At 41.1% G+C, this 20030-nt stretch overlaps 3 protein-coding genes across 3 annotated transcripts; all 3 read right to left on the bottom strand.

The window, feature by feature from the left end:
* Window positions 1-517: 517 nt before the first annotated feature.
* LOC128438482 (kinesin-like protein KIF27) lies at window positions 518-4007 on the bottom strand. The gene is made up of 3 exons (XM_053421064.1): window positions 3710-4007; window positions 3055-3252; window positions 518-1729 (listed from the first exon to the last, which is right to left on the bottom strand). Exons 1-3 carry the CDS (start codon window positions 4005-4007, stop codon window positions 1185-1187), a joined length of 1041 nt encoding a protein of 346 aa, XP_053277039.1. The 3' UTR covers window positions 518-1184.
* A 5242-nt stretch (window positions 4008-9249) lies between these two features.
* LOC128438918 (zinc finger and BTB domain-containing protein 17) lies at window positions 9250-11783 on the bottom strand. The gene is made up of 2 exons (XM_053421689.1): window positions 11451-11783; window positions 9250-10955 (listed from the first exon to the last, which is right to left on the bottom strand). Exons 1-2 carry the CDS (start codon window positions 11755-11757, stop codon window positions 10219-10221), a joined length of 1044 nt encoding a protein of 347 aa, XP_053277664.1. The 5' UTR covers window positions 11758-11783; the 3' UTR covers window positions 9250-10218.
* Window positions 11784-12757: 974 nt separating this feature from the next.
* On the bottom strand, window positions 12758-19035 carry qng1 (Q-nucleotide N-glycosylase 1). Its single transcript, XM_053421691.1, has 7 exons — window positions 18941-19035; window positions 17712-17905; window positions 16950-17100; window positions 15402-15514; window positions 14655-14798; window positions 13737-13932; window positions 12758-13655 (listed from the first exon to the last, which is right to left on the bottom strand). The coding sequence occupies exons 2-7, from the start codon at window positions 17895-17897 to the stop codon at window positions 13426-13428; spliced, it is 1020 nt and encodes a 339-aa protein (XP_053277666.1). The 5' UTR covers window positions 17898-17905; window positions 18941-19035; the 3' UTR covers window positions 12758-13425.
* Between the last annotated feature and the right edge of the window lie 995 nt (window positions 19036-20030).

Genomic DNA, 20030 nt, shown 5'->3' with positions numbered 1-20030 from the left:
ATCCACCAAAAAACGTCAAAGTTGTAGGTAGGTACAACCCTGACTTCATTGAATATTGTTTGGTTAAAGTAGGTGACGATGAAGAGCCCAGAGCCGAGTCTGTTGATGTGGCTTGATGCTTTCAGATTAGGCGCTGAACCCTTCCACCCTAAAGAGCCATCTTGAGACAAGACACCCAATTCTTGCTAGGAAGCCAGCCGATGAGGGGCGGCTGGTCAATAGGGGGCGAAAGGGAAAAGGAAAATAGATAATAGTGATAAATATTGTTATCATTATAATCGACATTATTTTTAAAATGTATTCAATTATACAGTTATCAATACAATTTGTCCTGCCTACTACCTCTGAATATCAGGACCGAGCTCTGTTTAATAGACTATGGGGTGATTTCCATATGGAAGAAAATCGCACACTGCTATTTAGCTTAGTTTTAATTTACCAAACCTGTGAAATCTATAGATCATATCAAGCACAATTTCTTATTAGGGCAGATATGAAAGAAAGACAATAAATGATATATGTTTCTGTTGTGCTTTATTACTGGACCATAGAACCTCTAGCTGGTGGGCACATTCAAACAAGGATCCAAGAGCTATTTAACCATTTATTAGAGGTGAGGTTGATCTACACCAACCTTCAGGGTAGGAAGGTTGGTGTAATGGACGACCCCCTAGTCAATGGTTGCTTACATTTGGTCCTGTTCATATAGAACAAATACAGAGTAAATACAAAACAATAAACAACTTCTTTTCATCTAAACAAGTTACTTACAGGTTCTCTTTTATGGTTCTGTCTGCTTGGTAACATTATAGCTTGGTCTGTTAAGTCAGGTATAAATTAAAATAGGATGCACTCTGTTGAAACCTACTCAAATCATATAAGATAAATAGACAAACTTACTGGTGTGGCAGCATGGTCTCAAACAAAGGCATTTGAAGAGGACACACCCAGCCCTTATATAGCCTCCTCCCCTGTGACAGGTAATTCTCTCCACCCACTCCTAGTCTCATAGAATAGACATTTGGCCTTGAGATTCTTGAACCGATGTTTTCTATGAGTAAGTCACAGTAAGTCCTCTGTTCTCCATCAGCTGTGCTTCCAGAACGTCCGTGTGATGTAACTTTTTTAACTTTTGTATCATCCCCTTGCATCCATTGAGATCTTGTCTGAGCTCTTGGTCTGCCTCAGTGAGTAGATGTGGCTGTCGGACAGTTGCGGATGTGACGAGCCTTAGCTGCACACTGCAAAACACCCACAGTCTCAGCTATACTGTGGTGAGAGGGGCTCACACACGCCACCATCAATGTATGGGCAGTGCCTCCCAGTGAATCCTGGAGGAGACGGGTGATCTTGGAATCACGGTATGGTATGTGTGTGCTTTTGCAGTTGTTGTGAGCACGGGTGGCCAGGACACGGATAACGTTTCCCAGTGCGAGCAGGCCCCTGTTGATATGAGCAGACTCGTTGTGCCGTGATGCCTTGTTCCCTTTCCGAGCAAACTCCGAGCCTGCCAGGTCGACCAGACAGAGTTTGGAGGAGCAGGAAGGCTTTAAGGAGGGATTGTTGTTGGGGAAACCTTGTTCGACCTGAAGGGTGAGGATGGTGTGAGAGCGACTGGAGTGCTCATTCATCCCCGTGGTTTTGATGTGGCGCAGAATGTTACCCGCCTCTACAACGGAGAGTAGCTCCTCTGCTGAGGTGACGAAAAAATGTTTGGCTCCCACCACCACTGGAAACACATAGAACCACACAGAGATTATTTTTTGAATGCTTTTACACATTACTCTCCCCCAAAATAATGTTGTTCTATAATTTAATGTTAAACAGCTTATCAACACCGTGATTTTGACTGATCACATGTATCATGTACCAGGGTTATCTCTTGGGTTTGGAGTCTATGATTCTACAACGGAAATCCTGTGTTACAATGTAGGGGTATGGAGTTTCTGAGGTGCATATGTAATGAAGAGGACTTCCAAGGAAATCTCTTCCCGAATGATTTATTTATTGCATAGCAACAGCCGTACAGATAACTGGGACCTTCACCAACTTTCATTATTCACACTGACCTGAGAGTTTATATCTGCAATGGTGGAAACACAAACAGTGGCTTTCATGAGTGTGCTGCATGCTGAAAGCCTGTATAACATGCATATCGTTACTTTTAGCTTCCAGCTAACAAAACCAGTCATCCGTAAACAGGCTGATGATACCTGTGCACCGAGGCTTCGGAGCAGACACGCCGCGACACAGCTCTTCATCCACATGCAGATTAACACAGGAACAGAAATAACTGACAACACCCAAAGCTAACGTGAAACCACTAGAATAACGTCTCTAGTAACGTATTATCCTATTCACAAAGTCAAACTAACAAAAGTGGGGAAAGCAAAGAAAGTGCGTACCTGCCCGAGAGAGTCCAGAGCAAAGAGGAAGTACCACCGCGGAATCAAGAGTAATAGCGCTTTCAGAATAAAACACTCGCTCTAACTTCGGAACCACTCCTCGCCATCCCCTCTCCCAAGAAGACACGCACACTCAACACAAGATCCAACCTTCTCATGTACACAACTATAAAAGAACAGAATGATGGAAAAAACAAAGAAACCCGTAACACCGGATCTGGCGATCCTCCTCCTTCACAATAAATGTGTCAATATAGCACATACAATATACTAATTCATTTTCGAAAAACTAAAAGCTACAATATGTTGGTCTCTGATTTACGAATTAATCTTAAATGTGTGTCTTGCATGTCCAGCCAACCTTATGGAAGTTAAGTGATCATTTTCTGAAATACACTCTCTGGGTACATTATTAAAAAAGGAAAACAGGTGACATAATGGACAACTCTGTGGAGCAACAAATGACTGAATGGATGGCACATCCTTCACCAGGATTGGTTGAAACAAATAGATGGAGGTTGGAGGAAAGGACAACATCCACACAGATAACATGTTGCCATACTATTAACATTTTGTGAGCTTGTTCCTTGTAAACATAGAAAAATAAATTCATATTTGTTCACAATTGTTAAAAAGATGTTTTCATTACCTGTGTTTCCCTTGTCGTTCTTACTGATAAAAAGCTCTTTGTCAGTGTTATGAGGCTCCAGCAGGTCATGCAGCTGCTCCATGTACAGCTCCAAATATGTGACGCGCACTTTTGTCTCAACTCCATCACTGTTCTTCTTCTCCCCCAACAATGAGAACACATTCTTGGCCACACGGTCAATGATTCCTCCTTCCTCACCTGAGAGAGGTTTTAAAAAGAAGAGACAATAATAAAGTACACGTTGCCAGAGTCAAATGGAGAAAAAAAAAAACATTATTTTCTCTCTTTAACTATCACTCCAAACGCACCCTAACTAAAAAAGGATCAGAAGTAAAAATTGGATGGTTGAATGGGATAACCACTTAAAATAATTGATTACATTAATGTAAGGTCAGAGGAAGGAATGCAACTCATAACTGAAATCAATGTATATATATATATATATTCAAGCCTAAAGGGTTGCTTTGCACATACAGTGACAATGTGATACTCCAGTTTTTCTAATCTTTAAACAGTAATGATTCTTGGCTCAGACTTATCACTCCCCCAGATATGATTTAGCAAAGAAGCAAACAGATTTCCCCCCCAGTTTTTGATAGATATAAAATGTAATCACAGAATGACTGATATAGAGGAGCTTCTCAGTAAAACTTACCCAGGTTCCCTCCTCCGAACGTGTACGTCTTCCCTGAGCCGGTTTGTCCGAAGCAGAACACAGTGGCGTTGTCGCCCTGGAGCAGGGTCTCGACCAGGGGCTGGACGCAGGAGTTGTACACCTCATCCTGGGTGGCCGTGGGCCCGAACGCGTGGTCGAAGGAGAAGAGTTTGTCGGAACCGACCATAACCTGAGCTGTGTCCGGTACTATCCGCACACATACCTTGTGGTTCTGGATGAGTTCATTCGGAAGCAGCGGCCGCACACGGAGCGCCACCTTGACACACACCTCGCCCATGATGCTTAAGTTAAGGCACGGGGGAGAAGCAACGGGTAAGTAAGGATATCAGTCTCGTCGGTTTATAAAAATTTAAAGCCTTAGAATTTCTAGTACTGCATTTTTTTTACATTGCAATTTTAAAAATTCAAAGTATATTTATTCAACTGCAAAAATTCTGTTGCAAAAATTTAAATGCTAAAATTCTTTTGCAGTAAATGAATTTCATCATTCAATATTTCAGATATTCCCCACTTTGTTTGTTTTTGATCATCACAAATCATTTTCAAATTTGTCCTATCATTACCCTTCTGATCCACAACATTGGTCAAAAACGATTTATACAGTATGTATTCACTACGGAACACCTACGCTACATTTCCCAAGGCTATTTTTGCACATCGGATGCATGCAAGTCTTACTTTACACACCATTACTAGTGAGAAAGAGAAAATGTACAACACTAAAGCCTGAAACATGCTTCTGCGACTGCGTCTGCGTCTTTTCACGCCGCTGTGGCGCAAGACTCGTTGTCATTCATGCTTCCCCAACCGTTGCGCGTCTTACAAAGCAATTCCGCACCAGAACACTAGGCGGAGTAATGCTTTTTGTCGAAGACGACCTGAGAGACGCCTTCTTTGTGGGTGTGGCAATCGTTGTTGACCGTTTATTTACCTTCTACCAGTCGTGTTCTCCATTACAAACAAACGATGAACCATGGCAGAGAGTGTATTCACGATTCCAACCGAACAACAATTGATTGAGATGGAGCTGCACTCGTGCACTCCTCGACCTGCAGACCGACGTTAGCCGAGATCTCCTTCCACGAATTGGAAGGGCTCTTGCGCTTACGGGCCCGTGAAAACGCAGAAGCATGTTTCAGGCTTAAATAGCTGTTAGCTAGCTAGTTTTTTTCTGGTTAGCTAACAATAGCTAGATCAACAAAATACAACTCGAAACATAACAGTAAATACTTAATAGATTGCTTGATATGCATATGAAAAAGCGTGTTAGTGTGGCTGGTCCCAGTCATTTCAGACTTACGGCTGAAGTGGTCAAAAAGATGCGTATGAAGAACAGGAGTAGGACTCAGGGATCTCGGTTGTTAAGGACCCAGACTTTGTTCCACAGAATCAAGCTGGAGTTCTGATTGTTTTTTGGAATCCAGCTCTCCTAAATGAAGAAGGCCCCTTGATGACATAGGAGATTCATCTTGTTTGTCTTCAAAGGATCCTTTGATGACATACAGGAGTCATCTTCCCAATCATCAAAGGAGCCTTTTTTTGACATCGAAAGAATTGAAGACTGAAATTCAATGTCAACTAGGACTGAAAAGCAGAACTGCTCAGTTTCTTTTCATAGATATTTCAACATTTTTATCATTCTCCTAGAGTTGCAACCACAAATTAACCCTTGTGTGGTGTTCGTGTTTTGGTCACTCAGCCAATGTTCGCGGGTTGGTGGACCCATCGCATTATTCAGTCTTTCAATCAATACAGCTATAACAATATATGTAAAAATACTTAACAGATGTTAACTTTATCCCAATTACAAGCAATATAAACAGCATATATGGTTAATATTTGTCATTTACCCCTGTTAAATCACATTTATGAATAAAAGTGCTTTTTGTTTTTGTGATAAAATGCAATTAAACAAAGAAACATCAATAACAATCAAGATATGATTGGAAAAAACGAATATGAAACAAGGTTTTTCATCAGTATTGAGGTTTACTTCTTGAACTTAATTAGAAATTGAACACACTCATGTCAGTCTACATGAGAAATAATTTTTGAAGCGAGAACTGAATCTTAAATCTTTTACCACACTCAGATCAGCTAAACTGTTTCTCTCCTGTATGAATCCTCATATGTAAATTTAGATTGCCCCTATGGCGAAATCTTTTACCACACTCAGAGCAACTAAATGGTATCTCTCCTGTATAAATCCTCATGTGTGAATTTAGATTGTCCCTATGGCGAAATCTTTTATCACACTCGAAGCAACTAAATGGTTTCTCTCCTGTATGAATCCTCATGTGTGAATTTAGATTTTCCCTACGGACAAATCTTTTACCACACTCAGAGCAACTAAAGGGTTTCTCTCCTGTATGAACCCTCATATGTCTATTTAGATGGTCCCTACGGACAAATCTTTGACCACACTCAGAGCAACTTAACGGTTTCTCTCCTGTATGACTCCTCATATGTTTATTTAGATCGCCCCTGTGGATAAATCCTTTACCACACACAGAGCAACTTAACGGGTTCTCTCCTTTATGACTCCTCATATGTTTATTTAGATCGCCCCTGTGGTTAAATCCTTTACCACACTCAGAGCAACTAAACGATTTTTTTTCTGTCTTAAATCCCATATCACTCAGAGGCTGTTTGTTATTTCTTGTATTTAAAGTAGTCTGAGGTTCCCTGGTCTCCATCCAATCATCCTCACTCTCTTCAGTCTCAGACGAGTCTTCAGTCTTGTCCTCAGTACATTTTTGTAAACGTCCATCAGGACCTGAGTTCCTGGCTGGTGCTGGTCCTCCACAGTCCGCTCGGTTCTCCTTCGTCTCACTCAGATCAAGCTTTGACGATTTAAGTTTCTCTCCAAAGATTTAAATCACCACCAGTTCAAGTCTTTTCTGGAGGAGTTAAGTACAGTATATGGTGACTTGCCCTATCACACAGAGGTGCGATGGCTAAGCCAGGGAAAGGTGCTGGAAAGATTTTTTCCAGTTGCGTGATGAGATCTGTGAGTTTATGGAAAGTAACGGGAAAGGCACAACAGAGCTCCGAAATAAAACGTTTCTGTGTGAAGGGGCGTTTCTGTGTGACATCACGAGCTACCTGAATGCGCTCAACCTGCAGTTTCAGGGGCGGGGGTGTCTAATCACTGACATGTACGCCACAGTGAGGGCTTTTAAAACCAAGCTGCACCTGTGGGAGACGCAGATGCTGCAGGAAATCTTGAGCCATTTTCCGCACTGCCAAACAATGAAAGAGCAGGTCGCTGCTTTCCCAACTACACAGTTTGCTGAAACTCTGCATACTTGGTGCTGACTTCACACGGCGATTTGCTGATTTTGAAGCCCAAATAAGCAGGTTTGAACTGCTCAATGATCCATTTGCAGCTGACGTGGAAAACGCACCATCTAACCTCCTAATGGAGCTGATTTAGCTCCAATGTAGTGAAACACTGAAGGCAAAATATGAGTCTGTGGGCGCTGCAGAGTTTCCATGTTTCATCCCCGACACAATGCTCCAGCTGCGCTCCCAGGCTGCTGAAACGCTCTCTATGTTTGGCAGCACATACTTGTGTGAACAAAACTTCACACAGGACTCGTCTTACTGATGAGCACCCTCACTCAATCCTGAGGATTTCCTCAGCTCAGAGCCTGACCCCAGACATTGATGAACTTGTATCCAAGATGAGACACCAAGTGACTGGCTTAGAACAGTGAGCATCACAGAGCAGCAAACAATGCTTTGACGCATTTTCAGTAGGGCTGCAACTAACGACTATTCTAATAGTCGATTAGTCATCGATTATTGAAACGATTAATCGACTAATCGGATTATGAATGACACAAATTCTCAATTGCTCTTATTTAGCCAACAGCTTTTAAATTTAGCTTGAGGTTCTTAGACGCATGTGATGACTGAAAATAAAGACAATTAAGATCGATACTTCATGCAAAAAAAAGTATTTTAATAAACTTTGCTGCACATTAGTGTACTGTTGACACAAAAGCAAAGAAAAATATAGTTTTTGTCCATTTAAAACCAAGGACAGGCAAAGTGATAATAGCAACAAAAAAAATCTAATTTAAGTTTCCCTTTTTCTGTGAACCAAGAACAGGAAAAGTGCTGATACTAAAAATATATTAAATTTCAAAAATCCAATTTTCTTGTTAACAAAAAGGACAGGGAAAGTAGCATCAACAAACGAAACTACAGTCTTCTTTGGACTAAATAATTGTAATTAAAAAAGACGTTTGTCAGGCACTAGGATAACATTACGCTTTTAAACTCGTAAAAAAAAATTTTTAAACCATATTTTTTTGTAATGGATTCTAGAATCCTGCGCACAGGTATATACCTTTATGTAGCAAGCTAGCTAACAGGCTATTTTACCAAGGCGAGTCTGCATCGTTTACGTTACGACGTCAAACCTCCTCGTCCTCAAATGCGCGTGTCCGCCATCCCGCTCGTCCGGCCCGGCTGTACGCGGGTCCGACGAGCGGACCAGCATTAAGCGGGTCCGGTCCGCTCGTCCGGCCCGGCTGTAAGCGTTCCGACGAGCGGACCAGTGTACAGCGGGTCCGCCGTACACATAATGCAGGTAGTTTTTTTCGGGCCATGTTGAGGGTGAAGTTCTCCCGAACTATGGACTTCCTGTTGCGCGATGCTGTTGCAGCGCACGCCGCCATTGGCCAATGTGTTGTCACTACTGCACATGCGCGACTTTCAGAGATAGGAAGGAAGCGAGATGGCTCACTCCTCAGCGGTTTCCATCAGCACCTCCGATAAAACAACGTTTAGTTCATCGGCACGGCACGAACAACACGCGCTATGACGTAACAAACGACTCATCGACGAGTATATCCGTCGTCGACTACTTTTGTCATCGAATTTTGTCGACGACGTCGACTAATCGTTGCACCCCTACTCTATAGGCCTTGTTAGTTCCAGGTTCAATACGTGATCTAAGGTTCTTTCAATAAGTTTTCAATAAACGTTTAACCCTTCTGGCCCTTGACTGCTCACAGAGCAGCAAACAATGCTTTTGACGCATTTTCAGTTTTTAATGCATTTTTATTTTTTTCCTGTTGCTATAACAGGACATTTGATTTTATTTGGCTGTTGTTTACCTGTAGAAAATGTTTTCACTTGAAATTACTCTGGAAATATTGCAGATAGAGCCATAAGCAATTAATGAAACTGATTTTATTACTTTTACATTTACCATGTATTATTTATTTCATTTATTACATAATTAATTTTGTTTTATCTGCAATACTTTATAGGCCTTTCCAGGTTCAATATGTGCACTAAGGTTCTTTCAATAAGTTTTCAATAAACGTTGAACCCTTCTGGCCATTGACTTGTAGCAATTTTTTAATTTCGGCCCACTGTGTATTTGAGTTTGACACCCCTGCTGTAGGGACTGACCTGCTCTGTGCAGCCGGACTACCGGCTGCAACACGGCATCAAGCAGTGAGAACACACACTGTCATTGAATCTCATGAACCAAGAAACCATTGTTTTAAAACAAACATATTTAATCATATGAACTAGTTAAGAACACACATTCATATTATGCAAGGAACCAACTTTAACCTTCAAATTACATGAATTACATTATGAAAGTAGATAAATTATGTAGAAACAAGCTATATATAAACACAAATCTTTCGTGTTATATATTCTAGGGACATAAAAGCTGTTAATAGTCTATTAAAACAGTGAACTATGAATATGTATAATGTGAATATCTGCTGATAAATCCTAATAAATCTTTTGTTGCAAAGGTTGCAACTGAATTACTTCTCCTTTATCAATCCTCAGATGTCTCGTACAATAGGAATGAATCTTAAATCTTTCACCACACTCAGACTGCAACTGCAACTAACGACTATTCTGATAGTTGATTAGTCATCGATTATTGCAACTATTAATCGGATTATGAATGACACAAATTCTCATTTGCTCTTATGCATAATTGAAATTAAAAAAGACATTTGTCAGGCCATAGGTTAACATTACGCCTTTAAACTCGTTAAAAAAGTTTAAACCATATTTTTGTAATTGATTATAGAATCCTGGGCACAGGTATATACGTGTATATAGCAAGCTAGCTAACAGGGTATCTTACCGAGGCGAGTCTGCATCGTTTACGTTACGATGACAAACGTGCCTCCTCCTCAAATGCGCATGTCCTGCTTACATGGAGAGCACGTCCGCCGTACAGATATTTTGCATGTAGTTTTTTTTCGGGCCATGTTAAGGGTGAAATTATCCCGAACTATTGACTTCCTGCTACGCGATGCTGTTGCAACGGACCTCGCCATTGGTCCATGTTGTGTTGCTTTTGCATATGCGCGACTTTCAGAGATAGGAAGGAAGCGAGATGGCTCACTCCTCAGCTATTTCCATCAGCACCTCCGGTAAAACAACGTTTAGTTCAGCTGCACGGCACGAAAAACACGCGCTATGACGTAACCAACAAATCATCGACGAGTAAAATCGTCGGCAACTATTTTTGTTTTGGATTTTTGTCGACGACGTCGACTAATCGTTGCACCCCTAGTATGATTCTTCATATGCATATTTAGATTGCCCCTATGGCGAAATCTTTCACCACACTCGGAGCAACTCAACGGGTTCTCTCCTGTATGAATCCTCATATGCATATTTAGACTGCCCCTATGGCTAAATCTGTCACCACACTCAGAGCAACTAAACGATTGTTTTTCTGTCTTACATCCCATATCACTTAGAGGCTGTTTATTATTTATTGTGTTTAAACCAGTCTGAGGTTCCCTGGTCTCCATCCAATCATCCTCACTGTCTTCAGTCTCATTAGAGTCTTCAGTCTCAGAAAAGTCTTCAGTCTTGTACTCAGTACCTTGTTGTAAATGTACATCAGGACCTGAGTTCCTGGCTGGTGCTGGTCCTCCACAGTCCGCTCTGTTCTCCTTCGTCTCACTCAGATGAAGCTTTGACGATTTAAGTTTCTCTTCATCTTCTTCACTCTTCACAGCGACAGGAGTCAATGTGAACCTGATATCAGCCTCCTCCAGTCCTTGAAGCTGCTGTCCATCCTGATTGGTCCACGGTTCCTCCTGTTCCTCTTTAATGTGGGGGGGCTTTTGGTCCTCCTGTTCCACAAGGGGGCTCCACTGCTGCTGCTCGGGGGGAACCTCTTCTTTAATCACCACCATTTGCTGGACGTCTGCAGGACACACTGAAACACAAATACACCGGTTATCATTTCAGAGTTTCCTGAAGTGTTTTGAAAAACTTGTGCTGTGTCGTTTAATGTTTGCTGTTGTGATTTTTGAACGATCACATTCAGGAAGTAGAGATGTTGAGGTTGTTAAAATAAAATAAAAACTGGCCTCCAAATAGATTCATTTCGAGGCCAAATAAACCATTTAGGTCACTAACAGAGGGGAACAGGGCGAGGGGAAGTTAGTTAGTTGGTTAAGTTGCTTATAGACAAGACCTGTGGGTAAAACTCAGAGAAATGTTTCCAGGCTTTCTGTTTCACACATGAGCAAGACAGCAGCTGGTTGTCTGCACAGACTCGTTCACAACAGCATCAAATCCTCCTCATTATTCAGGTGAGAGGTGGAGCAGCCGGGTGCAGCAGACAGGGACCGGAAGTGGAGTATCAACTCCGCTGCTCGAGCTGATGCTAGCTAACGTTAGCTTGTTAGAGGTTCCTCTAGGGACTGACCTGCTCTGTGCAGCCGGACTACGGGCTGCGTCACGGCATCGAGCAGCCTCCTCTGGCGGCAGACCTCCCGCTCGGACTGCTCCACTCGGTCCTCGTACTCTGCCAAGGTTTCCTCAAACCCCGCGAGGATCTCCTCAGCCGCCGCCCTTAGCCGCTCGGTGAGAATCGCTCTCAGCGCCGGGACTTGAGCCTTTCCTCCTCTTTTCTCCACCTGCAGCAGAAAGTCATCAGCGGCAGCGCTGATCCGCTGATGTACCGATTCCCTCAGCAGCTGCACGGCGGACATGTTCCTTCTCTCTGAGCACATCGAGTCGCTTACGATCAGAGAGAGCCAGCGGCAGGAAACCAGAAACTCCGAGCTCCGAGCCAGCAGCGATACCTGTTGGATTGGAGGACGAATAGGAAACGAAAGTACTAATACTCCACAGTAGAAATACTATATTGTAATATTATAAAGTGAATATTATAAATATTACTTTAATCTAGTAAAGTATTACTTTACTACATTACAAAAGCTGTATAGAAGGAGGATCTAGTGGTCCGCGAACGCAGCAGCGCCCTCTTCTGGAAGGGCAAACTGTGACAAACTGTTTCCTCTCATCAATGTTGTAAATATTTATATTTTGCGTATGTTCTCAGTTACACGAGGCATCTTTTGCACTGGTTGATGGTTTCTATGTCTGTTTCCCCTGTTAATAGGGTTTTTCCTCACTCATGTTGAGAGTTAAGGGCAGAGGATGTTACACCTTGTTAAACCCTATACGACACAATTCTGATTTGTTTATATGGACTTAATGGAATGACAATTAGCGACTGGATGAGCAAGAAACCATGGCGAAGTGTACCAATCCATGTTAAGATTTTACTTTTGTCAGCAGCCAAGACAAAAATGACAGCAACCAAAAGTGATCCACGCAGCCACAAAATGATGGTAAACTGGCACCTTAAATACTAGGCTACTGGTTAACCTATTTGGAATCTACCATTCCTAGATGTTCCTTATTTCTTAGTATCTGCTAGATTTTTAGACACAATTTTATAAAGCACTTGAAACATCCTATTTACAATTTATATACTCTAATGCAGTCGATTACCTGATTGAAAAGTGTGCTATTCAAAGTGGAAATTGTTCTGTGAAAATACTGCTAATAAAGTACTAATACTGTTAGGAAAGTGTGAAGTGCTGTTATTTATGTGCATAGTTCAAATATTTGTTAAAGTGCAATTAATACAGAACCCCAATTGTGCAATATTTACAAGGCACACGCCTACAGCTACTAGTAATGAAGTTCCCTTTGGTACTGGGCTTTACAAATAAAATATGATTGATTATTATTTAAAACAAGTTACCTTCACATGAGCATTTACAAATAAAGGTTGCAGATAAATACATTTAATTTAGCAGTACGTACATATACAGTATATATATAGTTAAGTTTTGATAGCCTATTCAATTTCCCATTTTGTTACTCTGTTTATAAATTTTACTTGATTTATTAAAAAAACATTCATTTTAACATTTTGTGATTCCACAATTCTGATTCACCATATACTTCAATACAAAATAAAACAAATTATTCACCATCCAGTACAAACCACTGCTAAGATCTTTCTATCTTATTTTATGACAATATTCATGCAAAGTTAGATTTATATCATATCAGTACAATCCTGCCAACACTGTTGGCAGCAGATTTACAGTATGCACATTGAGATCACTTGTTAGAAAATGTTCCATCTCATTAACATTAAACATTTTAATTGACTGTAAATGGACAACAGTGATACATCCCACACGGACAAACAAGCTACATTATAACTTCCCACCTGTTTCCATTACAGATTGAGAGGAGCCCGTTCGTGTGTATATCTGGCACATGAACATGTTTGGCTTTATCCCAGGGAGAGGCACCAGTGCCAAGGCTGCACACTGAGGAAGTGAAGCCTCCTGTATGTGCGGCTGCCAGACAGCTCATCAGTAGTAAATACAGCGTGTGCGGTGTACAGGAATGTGGGCCATCTCTTTATGATGCTGTTTGGCGTAAGGCCACAGGTAGAAGTCTATGATTGCGGAGTTGATGTGACATGTCTCTCCGTCTCGCTCCTGCACCAGTTTGCAAAGTTGATCTTTGATCAGCTCCACGGACCAAATCGAACAACCTCGGATCTCTACCTCCCTCCTGTCCCCTGAACACAGCAGCTCACCTGAAAGAAAAGACAGAGTGATCAAATTGTACTATTTAATAATTATCTTCCACGTGCACAAACGCTCCTGTTCTGTCTCACCTTTCTTCAGAATCTGCATCAGCGTGTCAGAGTAACGTAGCACTCCAAGGTAGACGAGAGCCTGCGGGACCCTGTAGTCTGCAAACATGGTGAGCCAGTCCATGTTGATGATGTCTCCTTCTCCTCTCGCCTCCATGACACCCCAGAAATCTGCCACCAGGATCTGGGCTCGCTTGTACAGTGAGATTCTCTTGCACTGCAACACACAGAGCAATAAGGATCATACCTCTGTTTATTTGTTATTAAACCATTGTTGTTTATTACCAGACAGATGTTCTTACACAAAGATAATATATCGGTAACAATGTGTACGCACATACTATAATTAGCACTTTCACTGACTGTATTTAGTATCAAGAGAGAATTTGAAATATTGCCATATTGTCTTTGGCCAGAAGGTGGAACTCTAACATCAACAAACATCATCTCCATAGCCATACGTTTATCTCAGATCACGTACACTTCCTCTATTCTTTCAAGATGTTTATACATCAAGGATGTGGGATGGGTCAGGGAGGAGCACATTGCATTTTTTTGTTTCATTAACTTTGTAGGATAGGGTGTTTTTTAACCTTCCTTGATTTCAGAGAATAATTCATGGATCTAGATATTTTTTTAAACACATTTAGGAACTGATATCTTAAAGTGGTGGCGGAGGTAAACACTCTACAGAGTGCCTTTCTGGTTAGACTTTGTATTTGAAGTGTCACAATGGTACAGTACATTTATTAAATATATATTTAAAAAAAATACAGTCCTTAAAGAAAATGTGAGAGTAGGATTATTTTAGCACATGGGACAAATGTTTCAAAATTCATTGTCTTGTCTGAGTTGGGATGACACACTACGTCAACAAGACCAAAAGTTCTGAAAACATGAACATGGCATTTGCAGTAAATATTGCAATATAGCTCTGACCTCATATGTAGCTTCGTCCTTGTAGGAAGGAATCTTCTGCACAATAAGCTCAACCATCTTGCGGGCGTCATTCCCGGCTTGGCTGATGAAACTGCGGAAACTTCCGCCATGTTCCAGCAACACGAGGCCGCCTTCAGTCAGCACCTAGTTAGACACAGTCAGTTCCCATTTGAAAACAATGAAGAGAAGTAGATTAAGATGCACACTTACTCTAGTTGAGGGAATTGTGTGACACTGATAGAGAACACACAGTGGAATAATCTCGTGAAAATCTGTCCAAATACATTTTAAAAAATCGAATAATTTAACATAAAAATCCATGTGTACACAGCTGCCACATGAATAGAGCAGGACATGAGACAATACAACCTAAGACACTTAACGTACCCTGCAGGAATTTGACATTGCTTTCGTTTTCTATTGATTAGAGAGATGAGATGATGCATCCTGTTTTTCTCACCACATCTGTTTCTCTCTCGGCTGAGAATAGCTGCTTTAGTTTTGTGCAGGGTAAATTAAAGAGACAGCTGTGCGTTCAGAGCAGTCACGTGATGTTTTTGTGCCATTTTTTAAACGGAAAGTAGAAAAAGCAAAGCACGACGTAAGACATCCTCTTCATCACGGCACTGAAGATGAAACAAACTGAGATACCAGAGGAGGATAACTGAAGTGTTGTGTGGATGGAGTATATCATTACATCCCCAGATTCCTGGCGGTTGTGGGACATTATGGTGATAATGCTCAAACCTTGTGGCGGGCCTGCAGCATCGGCATGGGCGTTTCATTGTCAGATCGAAGGATGTGTCCGAGCTCCTCCACACTCATCTTGGAGAAGTACTTTGGATCGGTGATTGGTATACCTGCAGAGTGAGGACAAGAGAAACCTCTGGGTGGTCCAATCTTTAGACAGGAACTCGTGGGGGGGAAGCTTCTATGTTATGAAGTTACCGTGTGCTGCAAAAAACACACAACCCCACAGTAACCATTTCTCTCGCAAAAGACATAATTTGCTCTGATCTCATGCTGCTGTCGACCCTCCAGATCCCCCTCCCCTGCAACAAAGCAACCTGTGCTATTCTGGGAGAGTCTCTAGTAATTATAAAGGCCACAGCTACCACACATTGAGAGCCCTGTTCCATATGAGACATAATTGATTCATATCCGGAGTCATTCACGCTCATTATGACTGATGCACGGGCACACGCAGCGCTACAAGCGATTTCCAAGCAGTCCAGGTTCAAGTAAAGGGCGTGTGCACAACAAGTGGCTGCAGCAGCGCCAAACAACAGCAAGAGAGGGTAGATAATCGAAGAGACACATCAGAGGAGGTTTGAGTATACCTCTCTTTTTCTCCAGAGACAAAGGTTCTGTCAAAGAGGATAAATCAGCTTGTGAAAAAAGGTTAAGCTGTCGTGTTTCACTGTCAGAGAATGGTCCTGCCTTTTCTTCATCACTGTGACATCTCGATCACCCAGCATGTTTGTTAATTCACTGAGGAAGAGCTTTTTTCTTTTCTGTGAAATTTTCATGAAAAGTTGCTCCACAAATGTTAGAAGCAGCTACGATGCATCACCACAACTCCAATACTCTGCTCTGCCATGTGTGCCGAATAAACCAAAGTACCCCTAAAAAAATAATTATACACGTTATTCATAGACAGGTCATCTCATCGCTTGAGGGGGGGCAGCTCCTTATGGGCACTTGTACAAGTCCTGACGATTGATGTGATAGTGTTTCCTCAGTTCCTCTGTTTCTGTTTCTACCGATTGTTTCCCCCTAACCCTACAAATGTCTCAGGATGAAGCACAGGGGCCATTGTATGGAAGATGCCGACGCAGATGTCAACTTTGAAAGACAATAGTCTAGAGCTTTTGGCGTTAGAAACCGACAGTGGTGCTGTGACCATAAACACGTGATTCCAGCAGTGGAACATATACATCATGTCCTGCCTCCTGCACGATCTACCCAGCCGCCCTCCCTCGCCTTGATGATCTGGATATTTTCATGTTGTTGTGAACGCATCTGTCCCAGATAATCTCCTGCTGTGTTCCTATATGTAAAAGGCAAACTAATGTCAGAACCCAAGCTTCTGGAGTTTATGTCTAATAACAGATATTTTCAAAAGAGACGGGGGGGCTATGACTGTAATCAAAAGGGTTGAGGAACACTTCCCTGTGTCTGTTAAGGGGCTAACCTAAATTAACTTCTGCGATGGCCGCACCTTTATCAAGGAACAAGCTAAATTCTTTGTGTTCTCACATCTTTCATTCAGTGGTTTGTTAAACCGGCTCTCACCTTCGTCCATGGCTCTGAGAATGGCAGCACAAAGTGTCATGTAGCCTGTGTACGTGGTCCCTTTATATGTCACCTCACACTGCTGAGTTTCTTCATCTGGCCAGAAGGAGAAGTTCATGGTGTCGACAACAAACACCCAGTTAAAGGCCTGAAGAGTTCAAACAAAAAAGGTTATTAAGTGAGAGACATGAAGACTGTTGTATAAAAAGACACAATAAATGCACTTTAAATGGTTTTAATGCAACAGCTCCTCTGCTTTGTGTTGATGATGCTCATTAATTATCAGTTGCCAATTTACAGTGTTTGCAATAAATTAATAGACGTTAATGTTGATTAATCTGCTTGTTTTTTAAAAGATCATAAATCAGTAAAAAATTGCACAATGTCGTAAAGCCACGTGAACTCTTCAGATCTCTTGATTTGTTACCTTTATATAAGATGTATAAATATACATATAGAAAACACAGAAAAGATCTACAGCGGGATGATACAGGCTAAGTGGGACAATGAATAGTTTTTTTTTTTCTTTCTTTCTTTTCCATATTTGCATTCATTCATGCATTCTCTGTCCTCCCTCTCCCTGCCTGAGCCTCGAGGTTTATCACCAACCGAAACCCACTCAACGCAACTTCAGTGAATAATTTCTTCTGACTCCTTTTCATTGACCAAACACGTACATGTAGTTTGTTTTTCACTAATTATGCATGAAGTGAAAACTTATCGAGCGCTCTGGGAGGCTCCACTTGTTGACAAACTCCCCTGGTCAGAAGACGGTGCCGGGGCCAGTGGATTCCCCTCTTTCCAGCCACTGGCAGTCAGAGCCTCACTGTGTCGGAGAGAGTAGAGCATCTCTGCCGCCTTCTGCACTCCCTCCGCCTCCACAAACACGTCCTGACTCCGCTCTGCCACGAACCGGCCAGACTCACGAGGAAGAAGAGGCGATTCCATGATGGATACTGTGTGAAGCAAAGGAATCAAGTACTGTATAAATCTGTTTGTACTTTTAATCCAACAAATGTCAGGGGGAAACCCTTTTAAAAACAAATGGGGGGAGTACTAGCAGCCAGAACTTTACCTGAGCCAATTACTTAAATGTATTTCATATTAGTGCATCACTAATAATTGTGATAAGAAATGAAATTCTTACATACTTTTAATGATATAGTTTTAAATAATAATAATAATAATAATATACCATTTAAATAGCACTATTCAAGCTTAAGCTCTTCGTGCTTCCGAAACAAAAGAGATTGACATTTAAAACAAAAACACATGATACCCTCCTTTTGGGACGTACACATTTTGAAACAGGACACATATATCGCTGGCACTTTGTATCACCCGTACATAAATGAAAATATGTGTAAGTAAAATATCGTTTTAAGTAAAATAAAGTAAAAGAATTGAATGGTTGAATTAAAGATAATAGTTCTGATTATTATAAAAGAATCTCATATGGGAAGAATATGTACTGTAGTGGTACAAATTATGTAAAATCTCATGAATACAAAATGATGAAAAAAAATACTATTCACATAGAAACAATGAATTAAACAACAAAATTAAATACAAGAATAGTGCCATCTCATATTAGACAGTTAGTGAGATAAACAAATCATCGCGGTCTCTCGGTATTTTTACGACACTATTCCGCACTTTGTGTGACTGAATGAAATCCACGTTCTCTCTCTTCATGTGATCAGTCACGTGGTTTACTCCTCATGTTCGGTTTTGGATGATCTATCTTTTCCTGAGAGGATCAGTGTTGTCTGCGGGTCATTGAGAAGGAGCCTGTTGGCATCACACGTTTCATTTTTTTACGAACGGAACGATCAAAGTGCACTAGCAGCAGAACATCGACCCCACAACACAAACCACTGCATCAACAGCTTCAACACTGGGAATCTACGAACCAGCTATTCAGTCTGTATCCTCCTGTACAGCGACCCTTTGTTGATTTGATCTTTATTTCATGATATGGTATAACTTACCAAAGAGCAGATAAAGTCTCCTGCTGCTTCACGCTTCCAACTACCTGGGTTCCAGCTGTCGACCAATCAGAGCTTCCGCTTTGCAAGCGTCACAGGGTTACTGACCAATCAGAGGAAGCCAAGGGAGGAAACCAGAGGAACGATTTCCGTTTTGAATACGCAAAAATAAACAACTGTTTATTCATTCTATATAATAATGTTAAAGGTCTTCTAAACCAAAATTACTTGGTACCAGATGTTTCGTAGTCGTTAAATAGATCGTGTAAATATACTTTCTACAGGGAAACACTAAAAGTTGCATTATTCCTAACCAGTAATGCAGAACTGGAATTCTTCATCAGTTATTCTCCAAATACAAAATTGTATCGTTTTAAACCTCTAAATTAAAAATGTCATAGTGTCAGCTTCTAGAATATGTCTATATCCTGGTTTCTCAGTTTTATTTAATGCTAAACTCAATAAGTGACCGAGCCCCCTTACCCCGGGAATAGTGAGGGTAACTTTTCACCATCTTTAAACATCATTAGTTGTCAGCTCCATTGTTTGATGATTCCAGCTTCTTCTGTGAAGATTTCTTACTTATTTCTGTGTCTTTATAATTATTCTAATATCTTAGGCTTTTGGACAAATGCAATTCACAGCTATCGCCTTGGGCTCTTGAGATCTGTGGACTACTTTAGACAAAACTATGGTTCATTTAATGTAGCACAGAGAGGAATTTCTGTTACTTTGAATAGGTATGAGTGTAAGTTGCCCAGATCATAGGTGAAACATTCTTTCAACATTTTATAAATGATCAGAGTTCTTATGTTCTGAAAAGGCTACAAATATTTCCAGGAAGCCGTTCTCAGTTCATAATGTTATTAATAAATGGCAGCCAACAGGATTCGACCTTCAGGATGATTAAGCAGATCAGACTGTTCAAATATGACCTTCATAGAAGAGTCATTAGAAAAATACCTCAACTGCGTCCTCACCACAAAACTGCAGCAGGGATCAAACAACCCAGATGTATTCCGGTAAAAGGAAGTTGAAATAAAAATTTTGGCTGCAATTAAAACAGATATGCAAAGAACACTCGCAACTTTTC

The sequence above is a fragment of the Pleuronectes platessa genome, chromosome 4 (assembly GCF_947347685.1).
Source record: "Pleuronectes platessa chromosome 4, fPlePla1.1, whole genome shotgun sequence".
Taxonomy (NCBI): Eukaryota; Metazoa; Chordata; class Actinopteri; order Pleuronectiformes; family Pleuronectidae; genus Pleuronectes; species Pleuronectes platessa.
Note: the sequence above shows the minus strand (reverse complement) of the source record. Positions and strands in the feature narration are given on the sequence as shown.